This window comes from Zalophus californianus, chromosome 3 (assembly GCF_009762305.2).
Source record: "Zalophus californianus isolate mZalCal1 chromosome 3, mZalCal1.pri.v2, whole genome shotgun sequence".
NCBI classification, from domain to species: domain Eukaryota; kingdom Metazoa; phylum Chordata; class Mammalia; order Carnivora; family Otariidae; genus Zalophus; species Zalophus californianus.
The window spans coordinates 121,441,238-121,462,661 of NC_045597.1; the positions used below are offsets into that span (position 1 = coordinate 121,441,238).

Below are 21,424 nucleotides of genomic sequence, written 5' to 3' on the forward strand. Positions count from 1 at the left end.
TCTGTTGAATCTTGAATTCAGGTAGAAATTGGCCAGGTAAATATAAAGTTTGGAAAGGTTGAAAAGAATGAGAAAGCAGCTTCTGCAAATGTATGGAACAAAGAACTGAAAAGAATTAGTTATAGTTGGGCATGCTGTGCATGTAGAATCAGAGAGGAGAGACTACAGAGTTTGGCAGGAGTCATGTCATGAAGGCAGTGTGGAAGCAAGGAGGCAAGTTCTCACACATTCAGGCATTCATTCTGAGGTTACTAAAGTAGCAGATAAAAACCTGTCTCAGCTTTTCCTCCATACGTGGCTAAGAAAATCCAGACTTTTCATGGACAATACTGTTATCTCCCTATTTTGAAGAAGAAAAGTGAGAGCAGTCATTATTTAGGATATGATGTTCCTCTCTCTCTCTCTCTCTGCCTAGCTAAGTCTTGCTTGGAGATTTTTTAGCTGTTTGCCAAACCAAATTGTACTCAAAGGTTATGGAGCCTCAGAGGCTTTTCCAGCTATATTACCTCTACTAAGATCTTTGGGGAAATAATAGCTGAATGCTTAGAATGAAACCCATCCTGTTACTTTGATCATTGTGGATTAGACCAAGGGATCAGAACCTTGTTGGGTAATAACAAACCAATATAATCAGACCTTCTCACAGTGGGAAGATTAACAGAGTGAGGGATGAATGTCAGATATATCAATGGCAGAGACTAGGTGCAGAGGAGGGAGGAGTGGTGAGAAAGAGCTAGAGAGAGAATAAGAGAAAGGGAAAGTGAGCAATAGCGGAGTTCTACCAATTAACAGAGTAAGTCTTTGTGGTTTTTTTGTTTTTTCAATTTTTTTAAAGTTTTAATTTTAATTCCAGTATAGTTAACATAGAGGGTTGTATTAATTTCAGGTGTACAGTATAGCGATTCAACAATTTTATACATTGCTGGGTGCTCATCACGACTGGTGTACTCTTTAATCCGCATCACATATTCCACCCATCGCCACCCACCCCCCGTCTGATAACCATCAGTTTGCTCTCTATAGTTAAGAGTCTGTTTAACACAGTAAGTCTTTGGTCTTGGAAACTGGGTGAGGAAAATAACACAGAAAGTGTCAACTATTGAATAGTTCTTTAGTGACGTGGATCATATTATCATTATCATTATCAGACCACAGGAATTACTGAGTCTATTTTCAAAATGTAACAGATTTCTGTTGCCCCAAGTAGTATAATATATTCAGATAAAATTATTGATGAAGGTTGCAATCATACGTTATTTTGAATTAAGTTGAATTACTCTCTACCTTCCAGGGTAAGTATCTAAGGTGTGCAATCTTTAGGAATAATCATGCCAGTGTTTCCTTTCTGTAAGCTTGTGGTTAATGGCTCATAAAGAAGCCTTTTGTTCTCTCCTTGGTAGTTCTGAATAAGAAAACTAGTCAAAATGGAACCGGGTAATCACAGAGGCAAGAAGAAAAAGAGAAAATATGTTTAACTATTAGAAGTTGAGGGCCAGAAGAGACAGGATTATGGGTTTGCCAGGCTGGGGAGTATGGCCTGAAGTGCAATAGAAGCAGACTGGAGAACAGGAGAGAAACTTCTGGGGAAATCAGGCAATAGGGACCTGTTCCAGTTAAAGCATACCTTATGTCTCCTAGAATGGTAGTTCTCCGTGGAGGTCACTCTTCAGAATTACCTGAAGTACTTTTGAAAACCCATTTCCAGACCTTACTCAAGTCCTGCTGAATCAGAACATGACTTATGCAGCTGGCCCAGCACCCACCCATGGAGCTTTCACCTGTCCACAGTGAAAATATCCATATAATGATGGCCATGGTGCTTTCTTGAAAGAGACTATCTTTAGTTCTCAGACCATGGTCATCTTAATTTTTCACTGGAGTATTCTTCCTTTTATAGAATTGTTGTGTAAAAACATGGTACTTTTAAAAAATGTTCTTAGCAAAAAAAAAAAAAAAAATAGCAAAACTATTGCTCTGTTTTGACCTTGGATAATTTACCAACATCACTAGTGTCTGAACTTTAAAATCAGGCTTTGTGCAGATTAAATAAGAGAATGTATAGAATATGCTTGGCACACAAACACTGAAAATTATCCTATGGTATCAGGTGAGATACTTAGGTTTGCAAAATTTGACTCCCCCTGCTTAAACAATAAAGCTGATTTATTGTTCCAAGTAAGTGAAAAATCATAGATCTTTTAGATCTTGTGGTAGGCATTAGGTTTAAACAGGAGTCTGGTTTTACTTTTCTGTGATTCTTTCTGTTCTGCCCTCTTCCGTGTTTGGGTTTTGCCTCCGGGCTAACCTCTCAAGGTGGCTGCCAGGATCCACACAGTGAGAGAGAATGCTCTTCCTGAAACCAGGAACAGAATTCCAGTCCTAAGGAGACTGGACCACCCTTGAGCATGACTGTGGCCAGGGAATGCCATGCATTGATAGCCCAACCCTAAGTTAGTCTGTTCCTGAACCAGCGCTGGTGCTAAGGGAAATGGGATCATCCTAATCAACTTGAGACACCAGGACCAGTTCCTGAAGCTGGAGATGCTGTAAATCCCATCAAAAACAGTTGCCACACAGTAGGCAGAAGAATTAAAGTTGGAAGCATTCCCACAATCCCCCTCGTAGCCTTAGTCCCAATATAATGCTGTTGTTGGCCACCTGCATATGGCAGCCCCTTTCACATATACTTCCTGCTTGCTCTAAAGTGCTTGGGTTCAAATGAAAGAAGCTACCAGCACTGTCTTTAAGGAAAATGTTATTTACTTTACTTAATACTTAGAAGTACTAAAATGTTGCTACTGAGGTTTGAAAAATAGGGAAAATTAGAAGGGAAAAAAACAGGTTCTTTTCCTACAAGAAAAGATAACCATCATTAAAATTTAGTGTCTTAGCGTTGTTTTTCTCTTATGTGTGTGCTTATTATATGTTACATACAAATTTTTTTATGTTTATATGTTATTTTAAATTGAGTTTTAAACTAATATGTATATGTTTCTTGATCATAAGCGAAATATCTAGTCAAGTTTTCAAAATGGGAAAATAGAGAAGTGTAAAAAACAAAGGATGGAAGGAATGAAGAAAAAGGAACGAAGGAATCTCATTGAGATACTATCTCTATTTTTCATAGTGCCTCAAATATTTGTTTGATGTAGTTGAGGTAGAGCTATTTATACTTGTGTTTTAAGCATAATTAACAAAGAAATGCTCATTTGTCTTAGATGACAGATAATATTTACCACTGGATGGTTTATTAGTCTTTACCAATTAAAAAAAATGACTCAGGTAATCAATATGAGTTTTAAAGATGTGGAAACTCATAACTCAAGCCTCCTAGCAATAAAAATGACCACTATTGGCTATATGTAATTCTATTTTATGGAAAAGAGGAAAGGGGCTTATGTATGACAATTCTCTCTGTGTAACTCACAACTTAGTAAATAGTTCAGCCATTTTTTTTTTAAAATCAAAGTAGAATATGCATATAATTTTAAAAGACAAATACAAACACAAAAGCTTTCTTTTCCGCCTCGCCTGTGGAACCCACCCCGCGCAATCCATCTCCCCAGCAATAACAACTTCTGGTTCTTTTAGCTGTATCTCATAGACTCTACCATCTTGTTTCTTGATGCTTTTTGTGCCATTTACAGTTACTGGTTTTAGACATTACTTATTACCTCCCAGCACTAACAGATGAGGATTTAGCACTCTTCCATGACCCCCATCCTCCAAATATTATTATATCCCATGTTTTGGTTAAGTCAACATAAATTATTTATATTGCCCTGTCCATATAAATATTGTTTATAGATTAATATGTAATTTATTATGTTACATTTCCTTTTTTCCTATAACTTCGGTTTCCTGGGTTATTTATAATCTGGTTTTCTTGTTGTTATGTTTGTTTCACTTGCTGTACATCTAGCATTATTTACCTCCCAGAAATCTTAATATTAATTTTTAAAAATTGAACTATCCTACTGAAGTGAAAAACTTATCAGTAGAGCCAAACATATCAAATTCTTCTTGCTTGCTTGTTTTTTGGTGCTATCCCCTCACCCCTCTGCCCTCCTGCTCCAATAATAGACGCACTGTTTTCTAGGTACTCCGCATACCAGGTAATTCCCCTGGCCACCCTTTTGTGTTGACTATTTTCTGAATCTAAGATTTCCCCTCCTTCTGTGCCTACATTTTTGTAGAGCAAATCACACATTGGGGGGCTCTTTTCAGAGAACTTATTGCCCGATACATTTTTATTTACTCATATTCGATTGATAGTTTGGATAGGTAAATAATCCAAGGCTAACCATTTTTTCATGGTGCATTTCCCTACTCTCTTGGCATCTTGTGTTTGCCCTTACCCTTCCTTGAATGTGATCTCTGCTTCCTTTCTGGAAGTACTTACCCCTAAGACAGGTGTTCTGCAATCTTACCATTCCACACTTTGATGCCTGTCTCTCTTCATTCATCGTACCAATAACTCATTGGGAACATGTTCACCAGTAACAGGATTTTTTTAATATTATCTCTTTAATATTTCCTCATCAATTTGCGTGCACACATTCTCTCTCTATCTCATTCTCTGTCTGGAATTCTTACTGTCCTGATTGTGGACCTCCTGTGTCGCATGCTTGATTTTCTTATTTTCCCTTTCCTGTGACTAGTCCTTTTGCCTTTTATACTATTTTTAAAAAATTCCTATATAACTAACATACAGTGTTATATTAATTTCAGGTGTACAACATAGTGATTCAAGAATTCTATCCATTTCTCGCTGCTTATCAGGATCAGTGTACTCTTTTTTTTTTATTTAAGACCTTTATTAATGGGTGCTTGCCGTTTGTTGATTTTTTTGAAAAAATCAAGTTGTAAACTTTTTATTACAAATTAAAAATGAGGTTCTTAAAAATCTCAACTTGACCAGATATGAAACAATTTAAAAACCTTTAAAGGTGTATTGAGAAAAACCAGGTTTTTTTTTTAAAAAAACACGTTTGTCATTACCAAAAAGAGGCGTCTTTAGGTAAAAATAATAAAAACCCCATGCTGCATAGATAATGCAGATAGTTCTATTTATCTGGTCAGTGGGCAAAAAGCAAGCACTTAAGGTCTTCAGCTCCAATCTTTTGTTCATTTCTTATTGCTGGAATTTCATCTTCATTTCTTCGTGTTGGATGACTAAACCGGATGATGGTAGAGATGGTAAGCCGGCATTTACTCAGCCCCGCCCTGCTCAGCCTCGGGAGCGGACGAATTCTCAGCCGGTGGATCGGCTGCTTTTGTCTCTTTGCCATCTTGTGGTTTAGGGTTTTCTGGGCGTCTGCGTCGGTAATTGAAGTTGCGGCGGTACCGACGTTGAGGTGGCTGCTGACCTTGGGTCTCATCTCCTTGATTTTCCTTATCTTCCTCATTGCCATCCTCTCTAGGCTGTCTTTGGCGAGGAGGACCCCTGCGGAATCGTGGTCCATAACCCCGATACATAGTCTGTCTCACTGGTCTACCTTGGTCTCCGTCACCCTGGTTGTCAGCACCTTCCATCACTTCTCCCTGCACAGGAGGGTTGGAATACTGCGGTCGACACCCATAGGGTCTCCGCATGTAGTAAGGTGGGAACCGTCGCCTGCGGTAGGGCCGGCGCTGTTGGGCCTGGCCTTCGGGAGCACTTTCCGATCCCTCGTTCTTTTCCCCACTCTCACTATTCTGGTAATTCCGCTGGTAATTGCGTGGAGGACCCCTGCGACGTGGATAGGGTCTATACTGGTTACGGTCTGCTGCATATTTACTGCCTTGCACTGGAACTCCACCAGGGCCTGTCACATTTGCTGCCTCCGCACCCTCTTCTCCTTCAACAACATCAAACTCCACAGTCTCTCCATCTCCTACACTGCGAAGGTACTTCCTGGGGTTATTCTTCTTTATGGCAGTCTGGTGTCCAAATACATCTTCCTTGGTGTCATTCCTGTTGATGAAACCATATCCGTTTCTTACATTGAACCATTTTACTGTTCCCAAAACCTTCGTTGCGATGACCTTGTTGTCCCCGCCGGCAGGCGCCGCCGATGTGAGGCCGCCCGGGCCGCCACTCCCTGCGCCGCTGCCGGTGGTGCCGGGCTTGGTGTCGGCAGCGCTGAGGGCGGGGGCGGCGGGCGGCTGCTGGGTCTCGGCCTCGCTGCTCATGGTTGCGGTGATGGTGACTGGGGCCGGCTGCGGCAGCTGCGGCTCCTCCCGGGGTGTGATGGTAACTAGGATCAGTGTACTCTTAATCCCCATCACCTATTTCACCCATCCCCATCCACCTCCCTTCTTGTAACCATCAGATTGTTCTCTATAGTTAAGAGTCTGGGTTTTTTTTTTTTTTTTTTTTTGGTCTCTTTACTTCTTCATTTTGTTTCTGAAATTCCATGTATGAGTGAAATCATATGGTATTTGTCTTTCTCTGACTGACTTATTTAGCTTAGCAACCTCTAGATCCATCCATGTTTTTGAAAATGGCAAGATTTCATTCTTTTCTATGGCTGAGTAATATTCCATTGTCCTTTAATACTATTCTTTTCTGGGTGATTTCTCCAACTTCATATTCTAAAAATTCTATTAACTTTACAATTGTCTGCTGACATGTCTTTAAATTTCTCTGAACTCTTATTCTTTTCCTTCTCTACTTCTTTTTCTTCAATAATGTGCTTTTCTTGATTTATGGATACATTATTTCTTAGCTTCCTGATTATATTAATTATAGGTCTTTCCAACACAATTTTTCAGTCTTCCACATTTCTGGTTCTTCTATTTTAAATTTTATCTTTTTAAAAAATATTTATTTCTATTTTACATTTTGGAGATTGCACTCACATTATAGGGATAGTTGGTCGTTTGTCTTTAGAAGCTCTACTTGCTAATTGGAGGCTCTGTGCATGTGTATGTGAGGGGGATGGTTGTTGACTTGAGGTTTTACTACTGCAGGATGAAAGGAGAAGGACCTAGTTGTACAAATCTCAATATTTGTTGGCTTTTTATTTTGGTCAGGTCCTTTGTATCAGTTTTCTACAACTGCTGTAAAAAATTCAGGGGCGCCTGTGTGGCTCAGTCCGTTAAGTGTCTGCCTTCGGCTCAGGTCATGATCCTGAGGCCTGGGATTGAGCCCCGTGGTCGATCCTCATTTGGAGCCCCGAGTCAGGCTCCTGGCTCAATGGGGAGCCTGCCTCACCTCCTTCCCCCCACTTGTACTCTTTCTCTCTCAAATAAATAAATACAATCTTTAAAAATAAATAAATAAAAATGACCACAAACTCAGCTACCACAGATTAAACTAACACTGGTTTATCTCATAGTTGCGTAGTTCAGAAGCCCAAAATGGGTCTTGCTGGGCTAAAATCAAAGTGTGAGCAGGTTTGGGTTTCTTTCCAGAGGGTCTATAGGAGAATCACTTATCCTGCCTTTTCTCCTTTCTAGCAGCTGACCATATTCCTTTGCTCATGGCCTTCTTCCATTTTCAAAACCAGCAGTGGCTGGTCAAGTCTTTCTTATATCTCATCACTGACTCTGACTCTTCTGCCTCTCCCACATTTAAAACACCCTATGGGGGTGCCTGGGTGGCTCAGTCGTTAAGCGTCTGCCTTCGGCTCAGGTCATGATCCCAGGGTCCTGGGATCGAGCCCCGCGTCGGGCTCCCTGCTTGGCGGGAAGCCTGCTTCTCCCTCTCCCACTCCCCCTGCTTGTGTTCCTGTTCTCGCTCTCTTGCTCTCTCTGTCAAATAAATAAATAAAATCTCAAAAAATAAAAATAAAAAATAAAATAAAACACCCTATGGTGACTACTTGAGGCGACTCAGATAATCTAGGATAATCTTATGTTAAGGTCAACTGATTAGTAACCTTAATTCCATCTGCAACCTTAATTCCCCCAGGCCTGTATATATTCACATGTTTGGGGGATTAGGACATGGACATCTTTAGGAGGTCACTGTTCTGCCTACCACACATTCCAGTTTCCTGTTTGATAATCTCTTCTGGAAGCAGAGCAAGGAACAGGGCTGGGATGTTTTGATATTTTATAGGAACTTCACACATTCTCCCTGTTTTCTGCAAGGGCTCACTTCCCCTTCTCTGATGTACATTGTTTCCTGGAGTGTGGGTTTTCTATGATTTAATTAATCTGGAAGATGAATCTCTGACTCTTGCCAAGGATAGAAATCCACCCAGAAGTATAAAACCTGCCTGGGAGTGTGATAGTTCCCTATATGGGAGGAGTGGGGGTGGTAGTGCTGTGTGGGTAGCTGAGTGGCTTTGTACGAGAGGATAAGATGTGGGAGGCTCACAGCTGGGGTTTGGGTTTTTGTTTTTTGTTTTGTTTTTTTCATTCCCTCAGGCTTTCAGATAATCTTTCCATTTTCAATTCTAGCCACCAATCCCACCTTTTTAGCTACCTGGTATATTCCCAAGCCTTCTTAGGATTCATCTGTCTGCTTTCCTTCTTTCAAATTTATTGACCTCTCTTCAATAATTTCTTCTCACATTATTTTTCCTCCCATGGGCTTATATCTTATTTCATTCCTTTATTTTTATTTTAGTGAGACTTTTGGATGGATCAGATATAAACAAATGGAATCATTACGGAGAAGCTGTTCATCATTTTTAAACAAGTGATAAAACTAGAGAACAACAGATATTATTTAAGTTGTCACTAAACATGGAGAGGGGTTCTGTATAAATTGTATTTATGTATAAATACATAAACATTTGTATTTGGCTAATTGGGAAAGCGAAGTAAAAAATGAGAAAACAAGAAAGAACAGAAAAAACGAGAAAACAGGAAAAAACAGAAAATAGGAAAAAACAGAATAGCAGATTAAGATTATTCCAAACTGCAGAATTAAACTAATATCACGTTTTCAACTGGATTAATGAGTCCAGATGATGTAAGAAAAACTGTGCAATTTCTTTCCTATCACTACTTCTGCATTTTTGAAAACTTAATTCTGAATCATCTCTGAGTTCTTGAGATTATAACTCCAGGGCATGGTATTTTTTGAGATGAGGCATATCTAAGAATCCCTATCTTTACCTTCATGCCTGAAAGATAGTTTGTATAAGTATAAACATTTTTAGTTATTTTTTTCGTGAAATTTCTTTAGATGTTTCCCCATTGTGTGGGGAAGGTGGTGTTATGCAGGCATTTCAGGAAGCTGACCTTTTGTTCCTTTCTATAGAGCCTGCCTATATGCTTCTGAGACATTTTTATCTTGAAATCATAAATGTAAACAAATTTGGGTTATATGCTATCAATAGTCTAAAAATAATAAACAATGAAGGTTACTTTAACATACATATTGACACATTTCTGAGATTAGACTAAAATATGGAACAATGTTATAATCAAGGATTCTTTGTATCAAATACAAATTGTCCTGCTTAATGATCTGTCCTAATTAAAAGCTGTCTTAATTTTTAAATGAGATTCTCTATGGATTCACAAGTGGGATTATAAATTAAAGGCTGGTTAAAAGCTGAATCACTTAATTATCTGGAAATTTCTTACTTTAAAATTGTTTAAGTCTATGTAACTAATTTACCCTCCTTATTTCAGAATGTCAAAGCCATAAAGGCTGGTGTTTATCCTTTTTGTAGGAGCTGACATATGTGTAGAGCTTTAGATTTTATTACAGAGAGTGGACATTGTTAAAATCCTACTTGGCCATTTTAGAGGCAAAAAACCTATTTCATCTGATGTAATTATCATTTCCTCTTTTCACCTTTTTTTTTCACTCTGGAGAAGTCCTCTATTCAAATCACAAGTGCTCTTTTGTTTCTTCCTAAACCTGTTGTTTCAGGGTGTTATTTTTATGAGCTATACAGTCCTTAAAGGTAGGGCCAAATATCATTCATTTTTATATTTGTAGGGCCAAGCCCCAAAATTAGCTTGAAAGACTGAGTGTGGATGAGCTGTGGGTTATGTGCTTTGATAGCAGAGCATACATTTAAGCTAGGAGTCACAGTGGCCTTCCTCCTATCCCTGCATATTCCTCTGGCCTCCCAGAGCAGAGAGTCGGACCCCTGGCCTTAGTTGGGAGCTTCTTATCTAGAGGCATGGATTGTAATCGAGCGTACACAGAATATTTGCCTTTGGGAGGCCCATTGCCCATGTCACCATGGTACTGCCAACAGCGTATTTGACAACATCTTGAGAGTTTGAGGTCAGGGCTAGGATACCTGCTGTGAAGCTATAGTACAGTTGAATCACAGCTCAATAAAATGCAAGTGCTGAAACCTGCTCAGGAAGGTGAGATTTACCTGGATGGCAGGACTGGAGAATAACGTAAGACAGCAATGAATTGCTAAATTCTCTGCACAGACTATGACAGATTTTGGATTCATATACCCTAAGAGAGTCTTCATCATTATTGAGGCACTGAAGTTTTAGGAACATCACTATTCTCTCTCTATATCTCAGGGGTGTGTGTGTGTGTGTGTGTGTCTGTGTGTGTGTGTGTGTCTCTGTGTGTGTGTGTCTGTGTGTGTGTGTGTCTGTGTGTGTATACACCTGTATAGTAAATTGCACTGTATGTTATACCCATTGAAGATTTATATCTGCTTGGTCTCCATTCTCCAATGTAGAATTTTTTGATCACGGTCTCTGACAATTCCTTTAATGAACAAGTGAAGTCCTGTAAGTAGCTTGAGTATTTCAACAACCATCAACCAAACTTGTAAGCAGAAACATCTTTGTAATGCCTGGATCATTGACTTTACCTAACCAAATCAAAGTAAATAAAGAATCAATCATCTTAAATTACACTCTAAATATTTATTTCAGCTTCTGGCCTTGCCCCAAGCCTGTGAGAGATCTGGTTAGTGTTTATGAACTGCCTTCCAGATGGGTGGGAGCAAGCAACCCTCCTGCCCTCTCTCAAGTTGCTCTTCAGCAGACTTCTCTGGTCTTTTTTGTACTTTTGTCATGGAAGAATTCCAGGACTATGATGGCTCAGATTAATCTAAATCATTTGGAAAAGTTTTCATTCAAATCCTAACCTTATGAAGAAATGTATATCAAAACTGAATCTAATCACAAATAACAGCCACAGAAGAATCTTTAAATACCTCCTACTACAGGATTATTTCTTTATGATGCAAGTTGAAATTAAAGGCAATATGTAAAATTCTTCAAGGCAATAAACAAATAAAGCAATAAAATAGGGGTGCCTGGATGGCTTAGTTGGTTAAGTGCTTGCCTTTGGCTTAGGTCATGATCCCAGGGTCCTGGGATCAAGCCCCACTTCAGGCTCCCTCTACATCTGCCACTCCCCCTGCTTATGCTCTCTCTCTCTCTCAAATAAATAAAATCTTAAAAAAAAAAAAAAAACAACACAATAAGTGGTGCCTGGGTGGCTCAGTCGTTAAGCGTCTGCCTTCAGCTCAGGTGATGATCCCGGGGTCCTAGAATTGAGCCCCGCATCGGGCTCCCTGCTCAGTGGGAAGCCCGCTTCTCCCTCTCCCACTTCCCCCTGCTTGTGTTCCCTCTCTCGCTGTGTCTCTCTCTGTCAAGTAAATAAATAAAATCTTTAAAAAAATAAAAATAAATTAAAAACCACAATAAAATAAAGTAAAAATTTAAAATAGTAAGCAAAAAATAAGGAATCTCTCTCAAATTCCTGCCAGAATTTTCCTATTTATGTATGCTGGGGATCTCGTGTGTATAGCCTCCAAACTATATGGCATCTATATTCCTGGTAACTGATCTATAAATTTTATTCAATCAAATGCATTTATATATAAATAGCTAACATATATTACTTCTATGTGACAGGCATAGTTCTAAGTGCTTTGCATATATTTACTACTCAATCTCCATTTAGCTTTTGTTATCCCTATTTACAAATTAATTTGCAGGGGTGCCAGGGTGGCTCAGTCAGTTAAGCATCTGCCTTTGGTTCAGGTCATGATCCCAGGGTCCTGGGATCGAGCTCGGCATCAGGCTTCCTGTTCAGCCAGGAGTTGGGAGTCTGCTTCTCCCTCTCCCTCTGCTGCTTCCCCTGCTTGTGCTCTCTCTCTCTCAAATAAATAAACAAAATCTTCAAAAATATTGAGGTGCAGAAAGGTTAGTAACCTTCTCAAGGTTGTACAGGTAGGATGTAGAACTAGATCCAGTCCCAGGCAATCTGATTCTAGCATCAAAGTGCTTAATCACACAAATTATATCTCTCTAAAATTCTTAATTTGGGGTGCCTGGGTGGCTCAGATGGTTAGGCATCTGCCTTTGGCTGAGGTCATGATCCCGGGTCCTGGGATCAGCCCCACATCTGGCTCCTGGCTCAGCAGGGAGCCTGCTTCTCCCTCTGCCTCTCCCCTTGCTCATGCTCTCTCTCTTTCTCTGTATCTCTGTGTCTCGAATGAATAAATAAAATCTTAAAATTAAATAAAATTCTTAATTTGATACACATATTTATCCAATCCTATAATTTTAAATAGTTTCCTGAGTGGAAGGGTAAAACAAAGGAGAGCTGTTCAAAAATGTTAGGATCAAATGTTATACTGCTGTGTTCATTAAAAAAAAAAAAAAATCTTTCACTTCCCTATAAGGCATAAAGAAATGTATATGGTATATAGAGTATAAAGAAATGTGTCCTCATCCAGATACATTAAACTGGGTGTTCCTGAAATGGTTTTGAACTCAGAATCTTTGATGATTATAGATAAAGTGACTTAGGAGAACCTAATCTAATCAAAATGATTTGAGCTAAACACAAAGCTCAAATTAATGATACAACCTAGAAATGCACTCTGAAAGGCTAAATCTTTGGATTTTTATGCTATGTGGAAGAGGAGTGGGTTCTGTTAATAGGACAGACTTCGTGCAACATATGTTAAGAAAAAATTTGGAAGCACTTAAAAAAACACAAGTTGGAAGCTCAATCTTGCAAAAAAAAAGAAAAAAATCTTAAAATATTTTGGAGCTTTTAGAGAAAGTCAATATTAAAATTAGTACGAACATGAGAAAGGGCTTTATGAGTTGAGTGACTGTTGTTTTTCTAAATGTCAGCATGGAAACCCAAACAGAGAGGTGAGTTGGGTCCCTGGAAAGACTGACTGGGAAAACTGAGTGTTAAGTTTGTGACGTGGTTGATGGCAACCAAAAATTGTCAAGTGCATGATGACAAAGTATTTCCTGGAACTAGGGGCAGCTTCAAGACTTATAAACAAGGATGATGTTGTGGGGGCCTATGCTTTAAACCTGGATAGGATCTATATGTGGCAATATTACCAGCGGTTTGAAAAATGTTCCCAGACAGAGGTCTCTGGAATTTGGAAACCATGCATAGATGGTTTGAGCTGAGCTTTCTACTGAATTGACACTCTTTGTGTACAGCAGAGGGAAACAACCAACTTTAAAACGTAACTTGCTCTTTGGGTTTTACCTTGACGTCATGGAAAATAACCAAGTTTAAAACATAACTTGTACTCTGCTTTCATTTTAATGTCATGATCTTGAAAATATAATACTCAACTATTAACAGAGACTAGGACTTACTTCATTACAGCTTTTAAGGTTTCACCCTGAAAATCATATTTAATTGAGTTCTTATCTTTAATTCAAGATAATGTGCCCTAAAGATGTGACCACCTACTCTAAGGAAAGCAGAGAAGTGTGCTCTAATTGAAAGTTATAAACCTCTCTGAACCTTAGTTTCTCATCTATAAAAAGGAACTGTTGGTCTAAACCCTCTGTAAGCGTTTATGGTTTTTTTGTTGTTGTTTTTGTCCTCTTGATCAAACTCAGTTGTTGATTTGACCTCCTTAGAGTGACTATTAGTTCCATTAGAAGGGAAGAGGTTATATAATGCATATTATAATATATAATATATATACATACTACAAATAAAATATTAAATAATAATAGATAAAATAGATAATATATATATAATTCTCTTAAGTGAATATGATGCTCAAGAAAGATGCTTACCATACTGTACACCATAAGAAACCCTCTTTTTTTTTGAAAACTAGAAAAGCAGCTTACCTAGCTTCCCCAGTATGCGTCTCCAAAACATTTTATTCCCCACAGAGTAAGAAAAGCACTTTGCAAAATATCTAAAACATCAGCCTGAATAGGGTTGTGACTCCTTCTAAAGCCTTGGGTGTTTCTGGCTCGTACCTTACCATTTATGTTACCATTTACAGAAACAATGAAGTGTTTTTGTTTAAAAGTCTTTCCCCTCTAATTAAACAGAGATGGAACAGAGTCAACAATGGAGTTCTGGAAGCTGACAAACTGAAAATGTCAATAAGCTTTTAGAGACATGCTCTGTCTAAAGATATTAGGAAGTTGCATTGATCCTGAATTCTTAAGAAGAGAACAAGACTTATAGATCAGAAAGTAGGCCTTAAGAGGAGCTGGGGAACCTTAGCCTGATCATGATTCTTTTCCCTTACAAACTCTTTCTGATACCTAGGCTGTTAAGAGAAGGCCAGGGCTTGCCAGATTTTCAGGGAGGAGGAAAATTCCACACTCCTTTAGTTATGCAGCATTTACATTTTCTCTATAGTGTCCCCTAACCCTTTTGTAAAATAAAAGAAATATGTTTAGCAGAAATCCGTCAGCTCTCAGAAAGCAGAGCAGTCTGGTGGAGTGCGATGATTTTGTCTTTTATCTATCTTTATACTTGGGGCTGGGGGGGGAGATGATTTTTTATACATTAACCACAGAGCAGTCTCCACGTCCATAAAACTTTTACATAACCCAGTAGATGTCATATTTTATGGTTGCACAACTTTGTGAATATGAGTTGTGCCCTTGAAATGGGTGAATTATATGATATGGAAACTATATCTCAACAAAATGGTTATAAAAAAATATTAGCGTGTGTAGCATCAGCTAGGATACAGGTTCTTGAGTCTCAGCCCAAAGGGCAGAATCTTTAGGTGCTGAGTCCAGGCAACTACTGTTTCAACAAACCTATCAGGTGACTCCAGTGAGATGGCTCAAAGTGCACCCTTTGTAAGGAAATATAAGAGATGATGTATTTTGGTACTTACCTAAAGAAGAAAAGAAGTCTCCCACCAAAGTTCAGAATAACTAATAAGCAATAAGCAAGTAGCCTTCCTTCAGAAATCATAAATTCGACCCAAATCTTAATTCCCCCCTTTTAATGAGAATATTATTAGTATTGTTGGAACGATGATAAATTTTTACTGGAGATAGTGACCCCTCAGTTAGCTTATATGAGCATTTAACGGGCCACAAAGGAATTTCCTGAATGTTTTCTTACTTAATCCTCACAAAGACCCCATTGAGTTGTAGGAGATGTGGAAGTCACCCATCTTGTACAGATGGGAAAGTGGAGAGTCAGCAAGATTAAGTGTCTTGCCCAACATACCTGATAACTGATCAGTCTTCTTGGATATCAGGTCTTCTGACTCCTACTTAAGCACTGTTCTCACTATAAAAATCTGTCTTTAAAAAATGCTTCTTCAGCATGTACCAGCATGGCCTGCCCCTAACCTTGAGAAGCTATCGTTTGAGCACACTTATGAAGTTGCTATTGTTAACGATGCTTAAAAAAAAGTACATCTTTTTTTCTATCTGTAGCACAAAAAGAAAATGCACAATTTAACACATTTTCCCCCAATTCTTTGCATCAGTTTTGTCTAAAAACTGGATTAATGTATATCAACAGTGAGGAGCATATGTGAATGTGTGTGTGTGTGTATGTGTGTGTGTGTGTGTGTGTGTAGAGAGAGAGAGAGAGAGAGAGAGAGAGAGAGAAAGGAACCATATATTGTGTCTCCATGTGTTTGTGGAGAGAAGGATGGAATATTATTTTAATGTGAAAGTACAAAATAGGATCATTTATTAATTTGTATGTGAACTGTTAAAAGAAACTAACATGTATTGGATAATTACTATGCTATAAATCTACTTCCCTCCTGTCATCAACCCATCCACCCCCTCATTCCTTAAAGACATGCTTCTGGCTCACTGCCTGCTTCACCCAGACCCCACTATTTTCCTGAGGTGAATCAATGTCCCTGTGAATATCTAAAGCCTCTCAATTTCTTGATCGTATCTGTATTAACCTTCACCTCTACTCCATTTTAGATATCTACTCCCAAGGCAATGTCATCACCCTGACTTTGAAATATTTGAAGTATTTATTCCACAGATCCCACTGACCACAGCTCTCTCACTCTGACATCAAGGAATTCTGCAAGCATCTGGTCAATCCATTCTCCTCTTTACTTCCTGTCAGGAAAAGCTGAGATTTCATGTTTATTTCCTCAGTCCCTACCCTTATCAATTCCCAAACTTCCTGGTGCCATTGTCCTTTTGTTGAAGGCAGCTAAAGGAATCTCTCCTTAGGCAATCTGGCATTCCCCTTTCTCTGTGCCTACTGAGGGCCAGTAGCTCTCTGCAGTCCTCTCTCCAACGTCATCTTGGTCTCAGTGTTGCCTGGAATCCTTCCAGCTTCTCTAGAGTTTTCCCATTTTCATCAAAACTTTAAAGACAGTATATTGGCCCTGAGACGAAGTAAATGAACTTTCTTCTTCACAGAGAAAATTGAAGCATTTTTCATGGGAATGTCTTCAATTTACTATCTCCAAATCTATCAAATTAACCAGATCCCAGAACCCATCCTTCCCTGCCTTTCTTTTGCTACAATGAGATAGGTATGTCTGTCTCTCTTTTACTTAAGGGAGACACTTCAAGTACTTTTCACATATCTTTGTTGTCTTCCACTCTTCCTTCATATTTTCAATAAAACATACTCCATCTTCTTCTATCTTAAAATAAAAACAAAACAAAAAGGGCTTTCAAATCCCTAGGTGCTCTTCAGTATACCATTCTTTCATTTAGTTGCTCAAATTAGAAGCTTTGGAATCATTTATTCCTTCCTTTTCCTTATCCTCTATGTCCAACTGATATGCAAGTCCTGCCTCAATGTCTCTTTCTTTATTCAATTTTATCCATTTCCAATGCAAAGGCTCTAAATCAGTTTTGTCCAGTAGAAATATAAGTCCAAAGTGTAAAATTCTCAATTTTCTAGTACCCACAAAAGTAAAAAGAAACAATGAAGTTAACTTTAATAATATATTTTATTCAATCCAATATATTAAAAATTGTTACTTCAACATGGAGTCATGATAAAAAATTATTACTGAGATATGTTACCTTCTCACTTTAGATTAGCCACATTTCAATAGACATATGTTGCTAATGGCTACCATATTGGACAGTGAAGCTCTGGATCATCATCTCTTGCCTGAGTCTATCATTTCTTTTCTGATGCCAGGAGGAAGCTTCCAGTGGTTTTCTTCCTTCTTATTGGGGCCCCTTCCCATATGTTCTATATACTACAGCCAGAATAATATTTCTAAAAATAAAATCTCATGTTGTTTTCCTGTGTAGAACTCTGCATGGTTTCTCACAGATCTCTGAGCATTTATGATATTTACAAGGCCCTTGTCTACTTTCCATCTTCCACTCTTCCTTTTCATGCTCCACAGTACAGCATATACCCTCCCCACTAAATTTAATTTTTTTCCTTAAAGTTATCATGATCTTCTTGACTTCTAAGCTATTGCATATTCTGTTTCTTTTGATCAGAATGCTCTTCATTCTCTTATCCCTACTCATCCCCAATAGGCTAACTGCTGCTCATACTTCACACCTCCCCAGAAACCTTCCTTCATCTCCTAGAACTGGGTTAAGGGTTCTTCCTGTGTGTTCATATGAAACTCTTAGTTTCTTCCACCATATCCCTTATTACACTGTTGATACTTTCTTTATATTTGGTGGCCTCCCCCCTTGACCTGAAGTACAGTCAGAACAGGGGAAGCACTAACTTTGTCACTTTTTTATCCTTAACGTTGAACATGGTGCATAGTACCTGGTAAGTGATCAGTATATGTGCATTGAATAAATGAATGAGTAAATGAATAGATGTAATGTTTTTTAGTACCAGAAAAGAAAAAAGAGAACCTTTCCTATTTGTAAATTCTCCTGCGATTTAAAGTATTTATGTCTCTTGTCCTTTCTTGGTTCTTTGGACCCCACTAATTTCCAGATGAATTTGCTTCAGAAAAAATAATTTATTTAAGGTTGGTATTAAAAGGTAAAGAGCATGAGACAGCTCTTTTGCTAGAAGAAAGACAGGAAAACTTCCCACAGAGAGTAACTGTGAATTGCATAGCATATATTAAAAGAATTAACATTCAATTTTGTAGTGAAATAACTGTTATGTCAACCAGTGACTTCCATGTCACTAAATCTAATGGACATTTTTTTTAAAGATTTTATTTATTTGTTTGTCTGAGAGAGAGAGAGAACACACAAACAGGGGGAGTGGTAGGCAGAGGGAGAAGCAGGCTCCCTGCTGAGTAAGGAGCCCAATGAAGGACTCAGTTCCAGGACCCTGGGATCATGACCTGAGCTCAAGGCAGATGCCTAACCGACTGAGGCAGCCAGGTGTCCCTCTAATGGACATTTTAAATCTTGGATAGCGTACCTGATTTCACAGGTGACAGTATTTTAAATATTTAAGTATTTGAAACTCCCTTTCAAAGTGAGATCCCTGACACCTTATTCCTCTGCTTTTCCTCCCGCCTCCCTGGCTATTCCTTTTCATTCTCCTTTCTCAGTCTTTACATATTAGAGTTCCTGAAAGTAGATTTTCATTCCCCTTTGTCTCATTCTCCGCTCTCTCCCTAATTAGTCCCATCTAGTACCTGACTTTATTTTCTCTATACCAATATTCCTCAAGTATATATTGCAATGCCAAACCTGTCATCTCCAAATCCAGCATCTAAATATCTACTCAAGATCTCCCTTGGGAGAGATGACTGTACCTCAAATTGATCAAAATAGAAAGAGAATTAATGACCCCCTATAAAACTTACTCTCCCTCCAATGTATTCTCTTTTATTGAATGACACTATCATGCACATAATTGTTTAAACCAGAGCACTGGGAATCATCTTAGACACCTCCTTCTCTCATAATCCTTATTTCTAATACCTCCCTAAGTCAGTCAACACTTGAGTTAATGTCAGAAATATTTTACATTTATAAACACATACAGAATTCTTAAAGTATATATGTATTATATATTACATATTATCGTATATACACAAATTTATATACATATATATGTATATATATAATTTTTCTTGCAGAGCTATGGAGTTTTTCCTGGGGGTCCACACAGCATTTATCCAAATGTCGTTAGGGGTAGAGGCATTCTTATTATCCTTTCTGCCTTTTTGTACATCAGGGGAGAACTTTTAATTTCCCAGGTGAAATAAGGGCAGTGTCATAGTTGGCATCTGCTTTGTTAGTCAAGAGGGACAAGAAATATGAGCATTTTTGATACGAGTTTTATATCCTGTTCCTCCCTTCTTAAGGAGTTGGTAACATAATAACAAAATTTTGGAATTGGAGGGGAGCAGCATGAAGTACAATCTTTGGGAGCTAAATGTCTGAATCCAGGGGGAAAGATATGGCTTTTCTTAATCTGCCTCTAATCCTTTAAGGATAGTTAAGATACAGAAGACCTACTGAGAAAGAGTATCTCATCTTGGTGTGATTGCCTTTATCTCCCTTTCCCTTTTGATAATAAATAAAAAATAAATAACTAATAATTATGACCGTGAGGAGTAACATATTTCAAATAAATAAATAAGAAAGTTCTATATCCTTTCTATACCTAGAATTAATGAAAAAGATAATTGCTGGCTTGTCTAATCGTGATCTTACTGGCAGGGCCAAGAAAGCCCCTGCCTAGTGTTACAAGATTGACAATACTGCTTCTCATCAAAGACTTAGGGGCCACGTAAGTCTATATCCTTACCTGTGTTCTAGAAAGAATCATTCTTTTTATTAATTAGAATTTAAGTTCTATTCTGAGAAAGAGAGACTCTAAATAAAGTGGCTTAAAAATGAAGAGGGCTTATTCCTCTCTCACAGAAGTCTAGATGCAGAGAGCTCAGGGTGATTACACAAGCTGCTCCTACCTACCCAGGCGTGGACATTAAGTTTCACCTTTCACTTTTCTCCAACCCTCAATTAGCTAGATTTAGGATTTAGGCATGAGAGTAAGTTCTACTAATAGGATTGGAGGGGAAATGATGTTTGTTTACACCTTCTGGCACGTGTCCTAAAAGGAGGAAGATGTGTGCCTCTTCCTTCACACTACTGCTCAGGAGGGTAGGGAATGTCATTGTTTCTGCTGTTCGTATGTCCAGCTAAAAGTCAGAAGATTTATACAGGAAGGAGAACAGCAGTCTGTGGCACATGCACAGCAAACATTTACTCAGCCCAGGAATACAGATTGAAGGGTGAGATAAGCATGGTTTGACTTCTGCTTTCAACATCTGTACCTATGTGAACGTGGGCAAGTTAAAATGTTCTTGTTTGTTTTTTCCTTCAGTCCTCCATGCAAAACTCCATTATAGAATTCATCAGGTTTATCACAATTTATATTTGTGTTTGCCTGTGCTTAGCTTAGCTCCCAGCACATAGCTTGCGCTCCCTATTCTTGTAACGGTTATGGGAGACAGTAGATGCCCTATTGATGTGACGATTTGCTCCTTTCCTTCTGTATACATTGCTTTCATCCACCATTTTCCCTCTTTTGGGTACCATCTTTTTCCTTTCAGATTAGTTATGCAGTCTACATTTGTAATATCCCTCTGGTACATTAACTGTTATCACATTCCACTGTTAACACATTCCATCCCTTAAGGACCGCCCCTTTTTAAAACTTTGTTGAGGCATAATTTATATAACATAAAATTCACACATTTTAGCTGTACAATTAAGTAATTTTTGGTAATTTTACTGAGTTGTGTAACCATCATCATAATCCAATTTTAGAATCTTTTAGAATATCTTTGTTACAACAGTAGAATCCCTTACGCCCACTTACCCTTAAACACCATTTTTTGTTTAGAAAAAAAGCCATTTCCCACTTGAAATTGTAAGCCAGCATGTATTATGTGCCTACTGAGAATTTAGTGACTGCTAGTGCCATGAAGAATTCATATAGAATAATATACAATACCTAATCTCTTTTGCTAGTTGGCAAAATACGACCTTTGAGAACACCATAAGAAAATATGTATCCTATCTCCAGCTTTTGTGAATAGGCCAGTACTATAAGACTACAAAACCTATCGTGAATAGATCATCTGAATTTGGAAAAATCTTTCAGACCTCATGTAGGTATTTTTTTCTCCTTCCAGTCTTAAAACACCCTTTCTTAAACTGACTGACCATTGATAGTTTCCAGAAGTATGGGCTTTTTCTAACATCTCTTCTCTAAATGTCATCTTAAATATGTACCTCCTTCTGTTTCCATCTATTTGTAACCAGAATCTAAATCATAGAGTTTGCATCTTTCTAAGTAGGATCTAACTTACTGTTCAATAAATACTTCTAATTC

At 38.3% G+C, this 21,424-nt stretch overlaps 2 protein-coding genes across 2 annotated transcripts in view; one reads left to right on the top strand and one right to left on the bottom strand.

Annotated features, from left to right (window-relative positions):
- Positions 1-21,424, top strand: part of GPD2 (glycerol-3-phosphate dehydrogenase 2) — a 212,841-nt gene that overhangs the window by 16,076 nt on the left and 175,341 nt on the right. The window lies entirely within an intron of this gene.
- On the bottom strand, positions 4,982-6,174 carry LOC118356818 (Y-box-binding protein 1-like). Its single transcript, XM_035726673.1, has one exon. The coding sequence runs from the start codon at positions 6,172-6,174 to the stop codon at positions 5,212-5,214; it is 963 nt and encodes a 320-aa protein (XP_035582566.1). The 3' UTR covers positions 4,982-5,211.

Excerpts from the sequence above, each read along its gene's own strand:
- LOC118356818 (XM_035726673.1), bottom strand. The coding sequence starts at position 6,174 with ATGAGCAGCGAGGCCGAGACCCAGCAGCCGCCCGCCGCCCCCGCCCTC.